The sequence below is a fragment of the Arvicanthis niloticus genome, chromosome 23 (genome assembly GCF_011762505.2).
Source record: "Arvicanthis niloticus isolate mArvNil1 chromosome 23, mArvNil1.pat.X, whole genome shotgun sequence".
Classification (NCBI taxonomy): domain Eukaryota; kingdom Metazoa; phylum Chordata; class Mammalia; order Rodentia; family Muridae; genus Arvicanthis; species Arvicanthis niloticus.
This window is the reverse complement of record NC_133430.1, coordinates 6,814,756-6,831,677: the sequence shown is the minus strand read 5'-3', so window position 1 is coordinate 6,831,677 and position 16,922 is coordinate 6,814,756. Positions and strand designations below refer to the sequence as shown.

Genomic DNA, 16,922 nt, shown 5'->3' with positions numbered 1-16,922 from the left:
GACCAGGACTAGTGTAGATCTCAAGATAGTTTGCCTCCCGTCTTCCTGAGGAAACAGCACTGTGAGCTCCATAGTGGTTGTATGGGTTTGCACTCCCACCGGCAATGGATGGGCGTCCCCGTTACTCCACATTCTCGTCAGCATGAGCTGTCACCTGTTCTGTTGATCCTAGCCATTCTGACGGGTGTAAAATGGACTCTCAAATTACTTTTGGTTTGCATTTCCCTGATGGCTAAGGATGTTGAACATTTCTTTAAGTGTTTCTCAGCCATTTGAGTTTCCATTTGAGAATTCTGTTTAGATCTGTACTCCATTTTTTTAAAAATCGGGTTGTTTTCTTGTTACCAAGCTTCTTGAGTTCTTTATGTATTTTGGATATTAGCTCCCTATCACATGTGTAGTTGGTAAAAAAATCTTTCCCATTCAGTAGGCTGCCTCCATGTCCAAGTGATGGCATCGCCTTCTGAGCAGAAGCTTCTCAATTTTGCAACGTTCACTTTTTAAGCATTGATCTTGGTGCCTGGACTAATTGAGTCTTTTCCTGGCCAGTGAGTGCCAGGCTGTGCCCACCTTCTCCTCCGTCAGGTTCAGTGTGTCTGATAGTAGTGCCAGGCTGTGCCCACCTTCTCCTCCGTCAGGTTCAGTGTGTCTGATAGTATGTTGGAGGCTTTGGTCCTTTAGAGTTGGGTTGTGCAGGGTGATAAGTATGTGTGTGTTTGGATTCTTCTACATGCAGACATCCAACTTTACAGGTTTCATTTGTTGAAGATTCTTTCTTTTCCCCGTGTGTATTTTTTGCCTCTTTATCAAAAATCAGATGTCCATAGGTTTGTGGACTTAGTCTGGATCTTTAGTTTGATTCCTTTGATCAACATGTCTGTTTTGTGCCAAAAATATACTTCTTTTTTGGTTTTTGTTTGTTTTTTACTAAAGCTTTGTAGAGCAACTTGAAATTGGGGACAGTGATAGCTCCAGCAGGTTCTTGACTATTCAGGATTGTTTTAGCTATCGTGTGTGTGTGTGTGTGTGTGTGTGTGTGTGTGTGTATTTCCATATGGAGCTGTAAATTTTCAAGATCTGTGAAGAATTATGTTGGAATTTTGAAAGGAGTTGCACTGAATCTGTGTTTACTTTTGGTAAGATGGTCATGTGTTTAGCTACGACAGATCTTTCCATCTGCTGAGACCTTCCTCAGTTTCTTTATTCAGTGACTTGAAGTTCTTGTCATACAGGTCTTTTTCACTTGGTTAGAGTTACCCCAGCTGGGCGGTGGTGGCTCACGCCTTTAATCCCAGCACTTGGGAGGTAGAGGCAGGCAGATTTCTGAGTTTGAGGCCAGCCTGGTCTACAGAGTGAGTTCCAGGACAGCCTGGGCTATACAAAGAAACCCTGTCTCAAAAAACCAAAAAAAAAAAAAACCAAAAAAAAAAAAAAAAAAAAAAAAAAAAAAAAAGAAAGAAAAAAAGAAAAAGAAAAAAGTAGAGTTACCCCAGATATTTTATTTTCTTTTATTGTCATTTCTGTATAGGAGGACTGCTAATTTTTGTCAGTTAATTTTGTATAAAGCTACTTTGTTGAAAGTGTTTATTAGCTGTAGAATTTACCAGGGGAATGTTTAGGGTCCTTTGTGTATATTATCATATCATATCATATCATCTGCGAATAAAGATGCTTTGACTTCTTTTGCGATTTGTATTCCCTCGATCTCCTTCAGTTGTTGTATTTCTCTAGCTAAGACTTCAAGTGTGACAACGACTAGGTATGGAGAGAGGGAACAACCTTGTCGTCTTCTGGATTTTAGTAGAACTTTGGGTTTCTCTCCACTTAAGTTTATGCTGTCTATGAGCTTGCTGTAAACTGCCTTTATTATGTTATTATGTTTATTATATCCCGTGTGTCTCTAATCTCTCTAGGACTTTTAACATGAAGGAATGTTGAATTTTGTCAAAGGCCCTTTCTTTCTGCATCTAATGAGATGATCATGTGGTTTTTGTCTTTCATTGTGTTTATATGGCAGATTACATTTATTGATTTAAATATGTTGATCCTCTCTGAGATGAAACTTGATCATGGTGAATTATCTTTTTTAATGTATTCTTGACTTTAGTTTGCAAGTATTTTATTGAGTTTTTTTGCATCTCTGTTCATAAGGGAAATTGGTCTGTAATTCTCTTTCTTTGTTGAGTCTTTATGTGGTTTGGGTATCACAGTGGCTGTGGCTCCACAGAATGAATTGGAAAGTGTTCATTCTGTTTCTGTTTTGTGGAATAATTTGAAGAGTATTGGCATTGCTCTTTGAAAATCTGGTGGAATTCTGCCCAAAATCTATCTGGCCCTGGTCTTCTTTTGGTTGGAATGTTTTAATGACAGCTTCTATTTTACTAGGGATCACAGGTCTCTTTAAATTGCTTATCTGACCTGGATTTAGCTTTGGTAAATGGTACCTATCAAGAAAATTATCCATTTATTTTAGATTTTTAAATTTGGCGGAGTACAGGTTTTTAAAGTGTGTCCATATGAGTCTCTGGAGTTCCTCAGTGTTTGTTGTTATATTCCTCTTTCATTTCTGATTTTATTAATTTGAATATTCTTTCTCTGCCTTTTAGTTAATTTGGATAAGTGTTTATTAATCTTTTTTAAAAAATTTTTATTGGTTCTTTGTGAGTTTCACATCCTGTACCCCAGTCCCACTCATCTCCCTGCCCCCTCATGTTTGCCCTTTGTCCTTGCAACCTCCCCTTTAAAATAAAAAGAATACACAAAAAACAAAAAAACCAAAGCATAGCAAACATCTCATCATGGAAGCTGTAGTATGTCACAGTGTGTCCCACAGTGTGTTCCTCTGTCCACACATCTTCACTTGCAAATGTTCATTGCAATGAGTCATTGGTCTGGTCTGAGATCTCTGGCTTTTGGGACACCATCAATATTTGATCCTCATCTGAACTCCTCCAGGTTCTCCTGTTGTTGCCTGTGTCATGGAGATCCTGCTGCTTTGGATCAGACAGCATTTACCTGTCTCGACCATCCACATAATATAGATTCTGGAGTGAGCCAACTCAGAGCCCTGAATCTGGGCCTGGGTAGTAGTTGAGCTGGTCAGCATACTGGTGGACTCTCCCTTTTCCACACCAACAGGGCAAGCTCTCCAATACTGCTCCAGCTAGGCCACCCAATGCTGCGGTCATCAGAAGGCAGAGTCAGCTCTCGTGCTCTCAGGGCTGGCTCGTTTGCAGCCACCCCCCTCCAGAGCCAGCTCCAATGTGCTGCTCAGTCAAGGTGCCAGCCCACTCTCCCAAGTGCTGCAGCCTGTGAGGGGCTGGACCAGCTCTCCGGCCCTTACACCCTTAGGGGTGGTTCACCCGCACCTTTACCATCAGGACCAGCTTCACAGGGTTGTCTAGGTGAGGTGCAGGGCCCACTGTCCTGAGTGCTACAGCCAGTGAGTGGGCAGGGTCAGCTCTCCTAACTGCATCAGGTGGGGAGGGGCCAGAGGATGGAGGGCCTTGCTCTCCCCCAGGCCACTTCACAGGCAGAGGATTGGTGGGGCCATCTTTCTTCCTTCACACTCTCGCACCCCCACCCTCAGGGCCATCTCTCCTGTGTTGCTCAGTGAGAGGCAGGGCAAGTTCTGCTGCACTTGTGGCCCTGTGGCTGCTTTCCCAACTGCTGGTGGGGAGGATGGGAGGGGCATCACCTCTGTGTTCATGCCACCCATAGCAGATGAGTGTCAGGTCAGCTCCCCCATGCTCACACCATAGGACTGGCTTACCCACACTCCTGCTGCCAGGGCCAGCTCCACTGTGCTGCCTAGATGAAGTACAGGGCCTACTCTCCTGAGTTCTGCTGCCTAGTTCTGCACAGCCCTGGGACATCCGTATGGTCCCTAGCAGCTGCCCAGAACAAAGACATCCCCATGTTCTTTGGTGGTAACATGAGCTATGGACATAGACACTGACCCTTGCTGCTATGTAGTCGCTGGCCTTAAGCAGCAGCTCAGGCTGGGACCTCACCATGGTCCTAGGTAGCAGGGCTGGCCACTCACAACAGACTCCTCCTCCACCCCTCCAGTCTCCAGTTCCATCTGTCTTTATAATACTCAAACTGCTCCACTTCTTTCTCGCCCGTCTGAACACCACAGATTCAGACATTATGGTGGCTGCAGCTGTAGAAATGCTGGGTGACATCCTCCATGTATGCTGCGTAGTGTAGCATCAAGCGTCAAATGTCAGGTCTCTGTCTTCTGCCTCCTGCGCTGCACTGTGTGTCTGTGCCCATGCCATGGGGCAGCGGTTAGGTCTGTGGTGGAGAGTGGCTTGGTGGGATGCAGGTCTCTGTATTCTCTCTTCCTAACTGCACTGTTAAATTAGATTTTTATGAATCCTAGGCATAAGACAGCTTTGGCTGCCAAGCCAGGCACCAGGCTAGGATGAACAAAGGACTGCCATTAGCCCTGCCCCTGACTGACATAAAAACGCCACCAACAAGGTGTCTCTTTGCTCATTGTTATTAATCTTCATGATTCTTTTTCAAATGTTTCATTGATTAATTGTTTATATTTTTGTTGTTGTTTCTAGTTTGCTGATCTCAGTCCTGAGTTTGATCATTTCTGTTACTTTTGGATGTGATTTTTTGTTGTTGTTCTAGAGCATCTAGCATGTTGTTCTAGAGCATCTAGTATGTTCTAGAGCATCTAGCATGTTGTTCTAGAGCATTTGGCATGTTCTAGAACATCTAGCATGTTGTTCTAGAGCATCTAGCATGTTGTTCTAGCGCTTACATCTTACACTAGTCATGTTGCTAGTATAAGACTGCTTCAGTTGTTTTGTTGTTTAGGGGTTTTTTGTTTTTGTTTTTCACGACAGGGCTGACAGCAGAACCAGCCCTGGTTGACCTGCAATTTTGTAGATCAGACTGTCCTCGAACTCACAGAGATCCACCTGCTTCTGCCTCTTGAGTGCTGGGAATAAAGGAGTGCACATTATGCCTGGTTTTCTCTTTTTCTTCCTCTTCCTTCTTTTTTTTAATGTAGGCACTTAGTGCTATGAACTTGCTTCTTGGAACAGCCTTCACTGTGTCCACAAGCTGGGATATGCTGTGTATTCATTTTCATTCAATTCTAGAAAGTCTTTAATTTCTTTTTCAATTTGTCTTGACCCATTTTTTTCATGTAGAGAATTGTTCAGTTTCCATAAGTTTGAGGCTTTCTGTTGTTTCTGTTGTTGAAATCCAGTTTTAATCTGTGGTGGTCTGATGGGATACAGGAGGTTATTTCAATTTTCTTGTACTGTTGAGACTTTTTATCTGTTGCTTTTTGTCTGAATATATTGTCAGTTTTGGAGAAAATTCCATGAGGTACCTAGAACAAGGTATATTTTTTATGTCTGGGTAGAACTGTTTGCAGATACCTGTTATGTTCATCGCGTCTGTAATTTCACTGAGCTTCAACATTTCCCTCCTAGTTTTGTCTGGATGACCAGTTGGTTGACGAGAGTTAGGGTACTGAAGTCTCCCACGGTCAGCGTGTTTGGGTCAATATGTGAGTTCAGCTGTAGACGTATTTGTTTTACAAATATGGGTGCCCTTATGTTTGAGGCACAGATGTTAAGAATTGTAGTTTCCCTACCTGCTTCTCTAGCTGGAGAGGCCTGTGTCTCAGCCTGCTTTCTTAAAGGACCACCAGCCCAAGGATGACGCTACCCACAGTGGCCTGAGCCTTCCTCTCATCAATCATTAATTTGAAAATGCCCTTCAGTCCAATCTGATGGAGAAATTTTCTTAATTAATGTTCCCTCCTTCCAGATAGCTCTGGCATGTGTCAAGTTGACATAAACTAGCCAACACACACACGCACACACACACACACACACACACACACACACACACACACACATATACTAAAACCCTGTCTTTGTGTTTATGCCCAGTGTTCACTCACTAACCCTTCTGGGGAAGGCAGTGCTGGCCGCAGCCCACCTTACTTACCTGTCTAAGAATGGTATACGGCCTGGCAGACCTGGCATACATCATCAATCCCAGAACTCAGGAGGCAGAGACAGGAGGATCTCTGCGAGTTTGATGCTACCCTGTTCTACAGAGTGAGTTCCATGACAGCCAGGCTCCACAGAGAAACCCTGTCCTCTCCTCAAAAACAGTGGTCCCAGCTCTGGCATACTTACACACTGAAGGGCCCAGCGTGCTCTCAGTCTGAGTTGCGCACCTTGGCTGTGCTAGGACTTGCAAACTCCATACTACAGGGAAGATGGGTTCTTCCTGTGCCTACATCACAGAGGCATTTGTAGGCCAAGTTATATTAGCTATTCAAGGGACCCATTGGCCATGCAGACTGACACCTGCCCCTGTGACTGGCTTTCTCTCTTCCTATCTGTAGGAGAGCGTCTTTGTTCCAGTCAGTTCTTATATTTTTATTAGTTACTCTAAGATGCCACTGGTGACTGGGTGCTCAGACTTAGGCTCCTGAGAGGCCACGGATGCTGCCTGCTCCAGGAATACTTTAAATGGAATTGTGGTGATATTGGCACAGCTCTGTGAAACTAACGAATCTTGTGTGTAAACCACACCTCAGTCAGTTCTGTAGAACCCAAAGTCCCACCCTTGTGTTGTGTCTCTTGCCCCACCATAGCCTGCCTTCTCGGAGACGATGTCATGGGTCTTCGAATTTGCCTCTGACTCTCTATCTCTGAGCTTCTGGCACTTTGTTCCTTCACTGTCCTTCGTCTGTGTGCTATGCTGTGTGCAGTGCTTCGCGGCTGTCCACATTATGTCCAGAGTTTGGTTGGTATAAGTAGTTAGTAAAGACAGCCCTGTACTCTCTTCCTGTGACCGACCTGTGCTTCACCTGTTCAGTGGACAGCCAGGGATGGATTTGGTAGGTCTTATTGGTAGGGTTGTGTTAATTAAAAGGGTCTTAATTTTTTTTAAATAAGGATGAGTGTTTTGTCTGTGTGTATTTCTGTGTACTATATGCACGCACTGCCCAGGAAGGTAGAGAAGAGGGCACTGGATCCCCTGAGCTAAAATCACAGGTGTTTGTGGGCTGCCATGGAAGTGTTGAAAACAGAACCCAAGCCCTCTGGAAAAGCAGCCAGAGCTCAAGCACTGAGCCAGTTCTCCATCCCTGGATTAGTTATTAAACTCATGTAAATATATTTATACCTAGCTGGTCTAGCATTAATTATGTAAACGAGGGAGCCCTTGAAGTTTCAGCGATCCTTCTGCCTTAGTCTCCCAAGTGCTGGGGCTACAGTTGGGGGAACCTGGTCTCCAGCCTTCACATGGGTGCTGTGGGTTTGCACACACAATAATGTTAAGAACTTAAAATGGCTAAACTGTATTTAAAGAAAGCATCTTTGTGATCCCTCACACGTGTGAGGCTTCAGTCTCTCCTCATCCCCAGAGCACCAGGTAGGCCAGAGCTGTTGTACCTACTGTTATTAGGTGCTGTGTGGTGACACGTCACGGTGGCTTTAGTGTACACTTCTGAATGGGTAGAGATGTACACTGTAGTCTGTTACATTGTCTGCTCACCTTTGGACTGCAGAAACACTTTATAAATTCTAGACAGAAGCCTTCTATCTGTAAATGTTATCTCTGGCCCTCTGTTGGGTGTTTTTTGTTTTAAAGTTATGCACTGTATTTGTGTTTGTTTGAGTCGGCATCTCACTGCATGTGCTGGTGTGAGGTTGAACTCCTAATCTCTGCCTCAGCCTTCCACATGCTGGGATTAGTTGACTCTGTTATTTTTTTTAAGACTTATTTTATTTATATGAGTACACTGTAGCTTCTTCAGACACACACCAGAAGAGCACATCGGATCCCATTACAGATGGTTGTGAGCCACCATGTGGGTGCTGGGAATTGAACTCAGGACCTCTGGAAGAGCAGTCAGTGCTCTTAACCACTGAGCCATCTCTCCAGCCCCAACTCTATAATTTTCTATCATATTGTGGGCATGAGTCTCACTGTCTTGCTTGCTGTGGCTACCTAGTAAGCCTGGAACCAGGCAGCATCGTAGTCTTGTTGTGTATTCTCTGACTGTGTTTCTTGTTTGGATCCTTTGTTTCCTTTGACCACGGCAATATCAGTGGTCATCAGTCTGCACAGAAAGTCTCGCTGGGATGGGACAGTGTGTGGTGAATTATGGGAAATTTGCTGTCTTAATGGTGAAGCAGGACTGCTGGATGGTCTTCCATTTCTTTGTTGTGTTCATGTGCATGTGCTCACATGTGTGTGTGCATTCGTGTGTGTGTGTGTGTGTGTGTGTGTGTGTGTGTCTCGTTGGCAGGCTTGCTTGCTCAGTGTGGGTGAGCTGGATTGCGGGTGTGGGCTGTTACAGCAGCTTACATGATCCCCCAGGAGCTCAGCCCTGGCTTACATGCTTGCACAGCAAATGCTGTATCCACGGGGCGTCTTCCCAGCCCCCCTCCTTCTCAGTGCACTGTTAGTTGTTAGTGTGCAGACCCTGGGCTTTTGCATGATTATTTTTGAGCATGTTAGTCCCTTGATGACACTGTGAATAAAGTTGTTTTGGTTTTGATTTGTTCATTTCTAAGAAATGATTACATATGGATCTTAACATGACTGGTTAGTTTTAGTGGGTTTTCAGGATGTCCTACATGCAGCAGCATCACTGGTGGGAAATATCTCTTTTTGTCTCCAGCAGCAGTAGTGTTTTAAGGTCTGTTTTGTCTAATGCTGGCATGACTACTCTTGCTCCTCTGGGTTGATATTTGCATGGTGTATCTGTCTAGTCTACCTGTAATCTATCTGCTTTAAGAAACTTACGGGCATTTTTTAATGTATTAAATTTCTGGTGACAATTTTACAAATGCATAGTATATATTCTGTTTGCTGTCACTATCCCCTCTCTTCCTCTACACCGCTGCAGCCAGTCTCCCTCTCCCACCAGGCCCTGCTCGTACTCCTGCAGGACTGTCTGTCTAACTGCATGTTTGGAACTGTCAGCCGGGGCCTGATGGGCTCACCATTGAGGACTCAGCTGAAAACAGTGACTGCCCCAGAGGGGTGGGGCCCATGGCCCTCCAAGATCATGACTGATTTGCAGGCCTGGTATTGTGCAGCTGCCATGCTGTGAGATCAGGTTGGAAGAGCCGTGTCGGGCCCTGAAGATAGATACGGCTTCACAGGCCTTCTCCTCATTTCCCCAGATACGTTCTTTCTGTTTCCTCTTCCAGAATGTTCTCTGAGCCTTTGAAGGTAGTGGTGTGACATCCTGTTTAGGGCGGGCGCTCGGCTCTGCCCTGTTTCTGGTCATGAAGATGCTGTGTTACACAACTGTTCTGTATACTTGCTTTGTTCAGCGTCTACGAGCAGTGGGCCTTGCATACAACCAATGCCCAGCTCTCAGATGCGCTGATTGCTTTTCTTCACATGCCTCTCACACAATATTTTATCTTTTAAAAGCAATGTCTGGGAATTTCCATTTCAATTATTTTACTTCAGAATTTCCATTTTTATACAGTTTTCCATTTTAAGGTTAATACACTGGTTTTTTCTTTGATCTCATAGTTTTCTATTCTATAGTTTGTTTGTTTGTAGTTGTTTCCATCAGATTTTAAGTCTTTCTGTGCAGTTTGCTGTAATTCTGTCAATGTATCTGCCATTGGTGCTTTGTAAGCCCTGTGTACTGGTCCCTCCCCTGCGTGTGCTCACTGGTGTCAGCTCGCTGGGTGTCTGTCCCTGCTCCTTATTTCTGAACAGAGTCATGTGTTCTTGTCTCCTGACTAACATGTCTCCTAAGTTGCTTGTTGAAAAACATTTTAGGGGCTGGAGAGATGGCTCAGTGGTTAAGAGCACTGACTGCTCTTCCTGAGTTCAATTCCCAGCAACCACATGGTGGTTCACAACCATCTGTAATGGGATCCAGTGCCCTCTTCTGGTGTGTCTGAAGACAGCTGTAGTGTACCCATATAAATAAAATAAATAAATCTTTTTTAAAAATAGACTTTTAAAAAAAAGAAAAAGAAAAACATTTCAGGTGATGTATATAATAATCTCCCTAAAGCTTGTTATGTTGTGTTTCTTTGTTTTTAAATGAACTATAAATTTAATGTTATAAGTATATAAACTTTGATACTTTGAAAACCTATCATAGTTTTAATTCTGGGATATTTATAGACTCTAAATACATATACACATTTTCTTAAAAAGCTCATCCTACTGTTTTTGAGTGCTAATGAATAATTAAAATAATTTGCTCCTCAGCTTAGGAGACTGAAGCAGGGGATGAGAAGGTTGGGACTAGCCTGGACTATATAGTAAATCTGAGGCCAACCTGAGCTACCAAGCAAAGCCTTGTCATTTAAAACAGTGCAAAATAAGCCAGCAGCAAAACCTTTGGTTTTCTTTTTTAAAATTTAGCTTGTTCTGTCGGTTGAAACCTCGAGAGAAGATTACTCCTCAGTGGCATGAGAAGCCCTACGAGTGGAACCAGGTACGTGGGCTGGATGCCTGCAGGACCGGCTGCTGCTGGAGGGAGGGAAAGGTCACTGAGTGGACATGGGCTCAGACCAGGACAGCAAGGGTGACAGGAGCAGCCTCTCCGGGCAGAGTAGGCAGCCATGTATCAGAGAGCTACATGAGAGTTTCTGGTTTCTGAGTGGCATCCTCTGTGTAGCCTTGGGAGGAGGCCGGCCTCCGGGAAAGGCAAGTGCGAGCTCTTTCAGACCAGTGCAGTGTGTGTTTGTGAGCACCAGGAAGCTAACTTTTGCAAAGGTGCTAACTTTACTATTCCCCTCCTCCAGCCCTAGTCATCCCTCAGCCCTCACCTCCTGATCCTGTCACTGCAGACCAGCACTGCAGCGCAGTTCAGGGGTGCAGCAGGATGTGGCCCTTCATCTCCTTAGCATTTCTCTGTAAGGCTTAGAAAATGGAGGAGTTGTTCGAGGGCAGTTCTCAGCTCTAGCATTAGAGCCAGGCATGTCTTTGCAAGCCAGGCTCTCTATCTCTGGGCTATCACTGGAGCAGCTGCTATTACGGACTTCTGAATGGTGCACGAAGCTCGTCAAGCAGGGCCATGAAGTTGGCACAGTAATGGGCAGTGGCTGAAAGTAGAGTTGTACTTGAGAGTTAGTGTGCTTTAGAAAACTTGTTTAAATAAGTCCCCAAGTCACTCTTCCCACATAGACGTGTGTGGGAGATTTTTTAGTAAAGGTGACTGCAGTAGTAAGATCCATTTTGAAATGTTTGATCGGGCAGCAAAATGGTTCAGCTTGACATGACACCCAGAGCCTTGTTGTGAAAGGAGAGATCCATCTATCACAGGTTGTGCTCTAACCACACATGTGCTGTGGCACACGCACACACGCATGTACGCACACAAATGAAATTTTAAAACCCCACAATGTGCATTAAAATGGACGATCAGATATGTGGGGTGAATTACGAAAGTAGAGACAGATCTTCAATAGTTTTGTAAACTGGACAGAAACTTGGCTGTCTTACATGTCCGTATCTGTGAGCACATATCTAGACAGGTTTCATCCGGAGCCTGACTTGCTTCTCTTCTGTGCACAACTAGGTGGATCCAAGGCTGGTCATGGAGCAAGCTGAGCAGGAGGGCAGCCGAGGGAAGAGCACGTCCCTGTACCAGCTGCACACGCCTGTGGTGCTCAACCCTTGACGGCGTGTCTCAGCAGAAGTCTGCTACAGGCTTTTCTGCAGCTGCTTCCTGTCCCTGCTGCCCCTGCACAGGGCTTCTGCGGCTTGCTGCCTTTGCTCAGAGTGGACAGTGGTCTTTCTGCTTGGGTGGGAAAGATCAGAAAGTCAAGTATTTTCAAGAAATGTGGGTCACGGTATTAAATACTTTGCAAAAAGTTGTTCTGAAAGAAGATTTTGTTTTGGAAAAGCTGTATTCTTCTTTGAATGTAGAGGGTAAATCTAAATAGTCCCAGGAGACAAGGTCCAGAGCGTGTTTGTATGCTTGTCCTGTCACAGTGTTAGCTGTGGTTCAGGAGAGAGCCAGACCTCTGGCTCACCACAGAGCACATGTGAACCCCACCCCCACTCCCAATGCGTGCGCATGTGTATGAGTGTGTGTGTGCATGTGCGCGTGCGCGCTCTTAAAAAAACATGTAGTGTTTTCTGATTTTTTTTTCTTCATTGAAAAGATGTGGTTTTAGTAAAACTTGAGTTTGGTATGTTTAGGACTTGTGGTTAAATTAAGCCTCCTGGTCTATGTTTTGGAAATGAGAAGATGTGACCTGGTGAGACAATAAAGGCATTGGACTTTGTTTCTGTTCTGATGACTTTTGCTCAGAGGTTATTATTGTCTTAGTCACTGTCCTGCTGCTGTGAAGAGATTTGCATAACCATGGCAGCACTTACAGGAGAAAGCATTTAACTGGGGCTTGCTTTCAGTTTCAGAGACTTAGTCCATTATCATCATGGAGGGGGGTATGGCGGCAGACTTGGTAGCTGGTGCTGGAGGGGTAGCTGAGAGCTATGCCCTAATTTTCAAGCAGAGAGAGGGATATTGGGTCTGGCATGGGGTTTTGAAACCTCAAAGACCATCCCCAGTGATATACAGCCTACACAGGCCACGCCTCCTAATCCTTCCCAAGTACTGCCACTCCCTGTGACTAAGCACTCTAACCCCAGCTTCCACAGTTAGGAATGTCACTGTGAAAGACTCTGGTTTATGAAGCTGGGGAAGAGACCACAGACATCTCTAGACACCAGACTCTTAGAGGATGTGAGGTCATTAGAAGTACCTGTCACCGTTTCCTCTGAGACAGAGGAGAAAACCAGTGGTGGAGGTTTATGTCTGTCGATACAGCACATGGACTGAGAAAGACTTCTTTGGCTACTTCTTGTAGCCAAAGAACAGAAAGCCAAAACCAACCCATGAACCACCAAGAACATCACAGAGGCAACTGACTGTGAAGGGGGACCAGAGAAAACTGTCTGTGTCGGAGGATGGCGAGATAGTCTAGCCCAGTGCCAGTGGCACTGCAGAGAGCTGAGGTGGATCCACCAGCACAGCTGGTGTCCATACTTCCCAGCATGCACTACTTCCCAGCATGCACTCACTGTGGTGGGAACCCACTGCCTTGGAAGTCAAGGGCCAGGGCTGCCCTGAGCTGCAGTGACTAAGGTCCACCCTGCCCTAGGTCTGCAGGACCAGCCTCTGAGTCCAGAATGCCCTGACTTCCTGAGGAGCAGGACAGCTGAGGAGTCAGTGGCCCATGGCTCTCTGACTGGTTCCTAGCAAGCCCACAAGACAGAAGAAAGAGTGAGTGAACTGCAGCCTGCATTCTCCCCAACAACTGCGCAGTGTGGACAATCACACAGATAACATGCCAGCCTCCCTGATAAAGGAGACTTTTTAAAATTAAGACCTTTTTGGTAATGCCTGATTTGTTTATATCTATATGTAATTCAGGTTTTCCCCCTTCTCTTTTCCCTCTTGTTCCAGATCCATTCACTCCGGGCCCCACTCGCTCCGGCCCTGCTTGCTCCAGCCCAAAGTCCACTGTAGCTGTCTTCAGACACCCATATGAGGGCATCAGATCTCATTACAGATGGTTGTGAGCCACCATGTGGTTGCTGAGATTTGAACTCATGACCTCCTGTAGAACAGTTGGTGCTCTTTCTTAGAATGTTTTTACATTATTTTGTGTATGTAATGTACATGTGCCACAGTGCGCATTCGTGGGGGTCCTCTCTTTCCACTCTCTGGGGTCTGGGGCTAGAACTCAGGATGTCAGCCTTGACAGCAAGTGCCTTTACCCGCTGAGGGCTCGCTCCAGCCTCCCCTGTTTATTCCTAATCCATTTCCATTTTCCTTTTCTCGTTTGTGGGCGGCTGTTCTCCCTCATCTCCCCCTTTACAGGTTTCTACTTTTATTAGCATTTCTGTTCATCTAGTTATTTTGTTCCCTTTTCTTGTGTTTTATGCTGGTGATTTGTATTTGGTGGTTATTGTATCTGTGCATCTGGATTTTTAGGTATCATGCTTGTTGTCACTGTCTCCCCCTGTGCTGTGACGAGAGCAGCCTTGCCCTCAGGTGTTCGGGACAGACGCACTTTCAGGCAGGCTGAGAGAAACCGCACAACCACACACTGGTCACACTCAAACCCTGATAGGTTCTTCAGCTTGAAGAATAATGGAGACTAAAGCGCCCAGCACACAGCCTGGCCCAGCAAGGCCTGGACCTTCAGAGGGCCGGAGTCTGCTGCCAGTCCTCTGCCCTCAGCAGCAGTGGGCAGGAGTGAGACAGACCTCAGGATGCACAGGTTGCTTCCGTATCCTTTCAGACCACACACTGCTGACAAGACTAGAAGAGTAACCATGGATGATATACCATGTCCAAGTACTCGGACACTTAGAACCCACCTTCCTGGATTTCCAGAGGCTCTCCGCTTTCATGAGACCTGAGGAGAACGTATATCATGTAGGCTCTGACACTGTGTACATTGTGTTCTAACCTAATCACAGTCACAGAAGCCATAGAGAAACTACACTAAGATGACGGAACCCTGGAGAAGACAGATGGCTCTCCAAGAGGACCCTTCCTGGACATGCACAGACCTCAACACAGAAACAGCAGAGGGAAAGGTAACATGACTCCTCTGAAAAATCTTACTTCTCTAGCATGTGATTGTGAAGATATCAGAATGAAATGCTGGACAAAAATCCAGAAGAAAGTGTATTAAAACTTATTTCAAAGACGATAAAATAACTAAGTGGGTTAGGAAGTGAGGGTATGAGAGATCAATTAGTCTAGAGAGATGCAGATGCTTGGACAGAGCAAGCAGAAGAGTGGATGCCAAGCCTTGTCTGACAACGCTGGTGAGACTTTGATTCGGATTATAATATGAATGAACAGCTCCCATGACACTTGAGACAGTGCTGAGACACTAAGCGCAGGGACTGGCAAGGGCCAGGAGCTGCAGGCTTAAAGGCATAGGAAACCTATTTGGTAAAATAAGAGAAATTTTCTTAAATGTTGGGGGAATAAAGACACAGGTAACGGGGCATTTAGAACCTCAAATAGACATGGTAAGAGAAAAGGAACTTAATACATCATAGTTAAACTTTCAAAAATACAAAGACTATTTAAAAATACAAGAAAAATACTGAATTGTGTAGAAAGACAATCCCAGCAAAATAATAGCATGTGTCTCAACAGAAACTGCAAAGATCAGGAAAACATGGAACAATATAGTTTAAGCCCCCAAAATTACTGCCAAATTAGGCAGCTGTATCCAGTAAGGCTATCCTTCAAAATCAGAGGGTAAAGACCTTCCAAGATAAACATAAAATGGAGTCGTGCACACTAAGCCAGCATGCCAAAGGCCATTTAAGTAATTCCACACCTGCAAGAGAACAAGATGAATGTAATCACGAGAGCATTAGAGATCAGGAAACTACTAACCCAGTCAGTTACCAAACGAGGTGAATACAGGAGAGAGAAATGTGGCTGCAGGTCACCATAGGCAGCAAAATGACAGGAAATGCATCATAGCCCCAAAGGGCGTCTTAATTCTCCACAGAACCAATAGTGTGCTGTTTGCAAGGACCCTCACTGTCGGTGGATGAGACGGCTCCGGGCATGGGTGGGTGGATGGCACCTTGAAGGTGTCCTCTGACCTCCACATGTGCCACAATATATATAGAACTTCATTCACATGCCACACACACAAGATTAAGATTTTAAAACAAACCTCACTGTGAAAAACGGACTGAAAGTAAAAGGATAGAAAGTGATATTCCAAGCAAATGAAAAAAAGCAAGCACCCGCATCCCATGGTGGAGCCGTCTATGCGGTAAGCCAATTAGAACAAAAATGAAACATTAAGATGATTTTTTTTCTTCAAAAGAGTTAAGTCTTTGGATTTTGTCGGAGACCAACTACTGAACATCAGACCGAGGGGTGCTCCTGTGTGTCTGCTGGTGCTCACTGAGGGGGACATGAGGTGAAGAAGCCTCAGAGTTGACAGAAGGAGCTTGTGAGAAAAGGTGAGCCATGCCTTCATGCTTGGGCACTGCTGAGTCAGACATGCTGTACCTGGGGATTGTCTGTAGTGGGGAAGCTCAGGCAGGTTCCCGCAGCAGTATGGGCCCCATTCGCTGTGTCACCCGGATGCACACCATCTCCCATCACTGATTACTCTTGTCTGCCTTATTCCTCTGTCCAGCAGGGACCCTGGGATTGTGCTTCCCAGCCGTCAGCAGCAGGTGGCAGTCCGAGCTAGCAACACACAATCCTTTGAAGGGGAGAGACCTCAGAGACTGGGCTGCCAAAGGCTCCGGGGCCAGCGCAGGCTGCCTGACGTGCTTTGTTGAGTGGTGTGCACACTGGCCACCAGGTCAGCAGCATGGGATACAGCAGACATGCACAGCTGCTTCCTAGTCCCACTTAGGAAATGGGCAACTATCTAGTAGTTCCAATAGGAACAAAGAAAACAGCAGCAGGGTCCCTGCTCCCATCTTGAAGTTTTTCTTGAAGTTGGCCCCATCCTAAGTAATTTCACAATTTCCCTGTGAAGCAGGGAGGAGCAGATGCTGTTCCGGACCTCCACACACCCTGCACCCTTCTCACCTACCCTGCAGCACATCAATCTTTCAGACTAAAAAATTACATCCTAGCCAGGCAGTGGTGGCGCATGCCTTTAATCCAGCACTTGGGAGGCAGAGGCAGGCGGATTTCTGAGTTCGAGGCCAGCCTGGTCTACCCAGTGAGTTTCAGGACAGCCAGGGCTATACAGAGAAACCCTGTCTCAAAAAAAAAAAAAAAAAAAAAAAACAACAACAACAAAGAAAAAACAAATCAAAACAAATGATATACTGCCCAATAACATTGACTTGATACCAATTTTCTTTCTGTAAAAATCAAGTAATGCAGAGTTTGGTTATACAGCACAGCACACTTATAGGGC

The 16,922-nt window shown here is 45.3% G+C and overlaps 1 protein-coding gene across 2 annotated transcripts in view; it reads left to right on the top strand.

Moving 5' to 3' along the window:
* Tdrd9 (tudor domain containing 9) overlaps positions 1-12,272 on the top strand; it is a 94,013-nt gene extending 81,741 nt beyond the window's left edge. The window contains exons 35-36 of one of the 2 annotated variants that reach the window (XM_076921032.1): positions 10,402-10,474; positions 11,561-12,272. In XM_076921032.1, coding sequence (XP_076777147.1) covers positions 10,402-10,474; positions 11,561-11,662 — 175 coding nt within the window. In that variant the 3' untranslated portion in view covers positions 11,663-12,272. Of the gene's footprint in view, positions 1-10,401; positions 10,475-11,560 lie in introns of those variants that run through there. The other variant, XR_013106558.1, reaches the window with a different exon arrangement.
* The last annotated feature ends 4,650 nt before the right edge of the window (positions 12,273-16,922 follow it).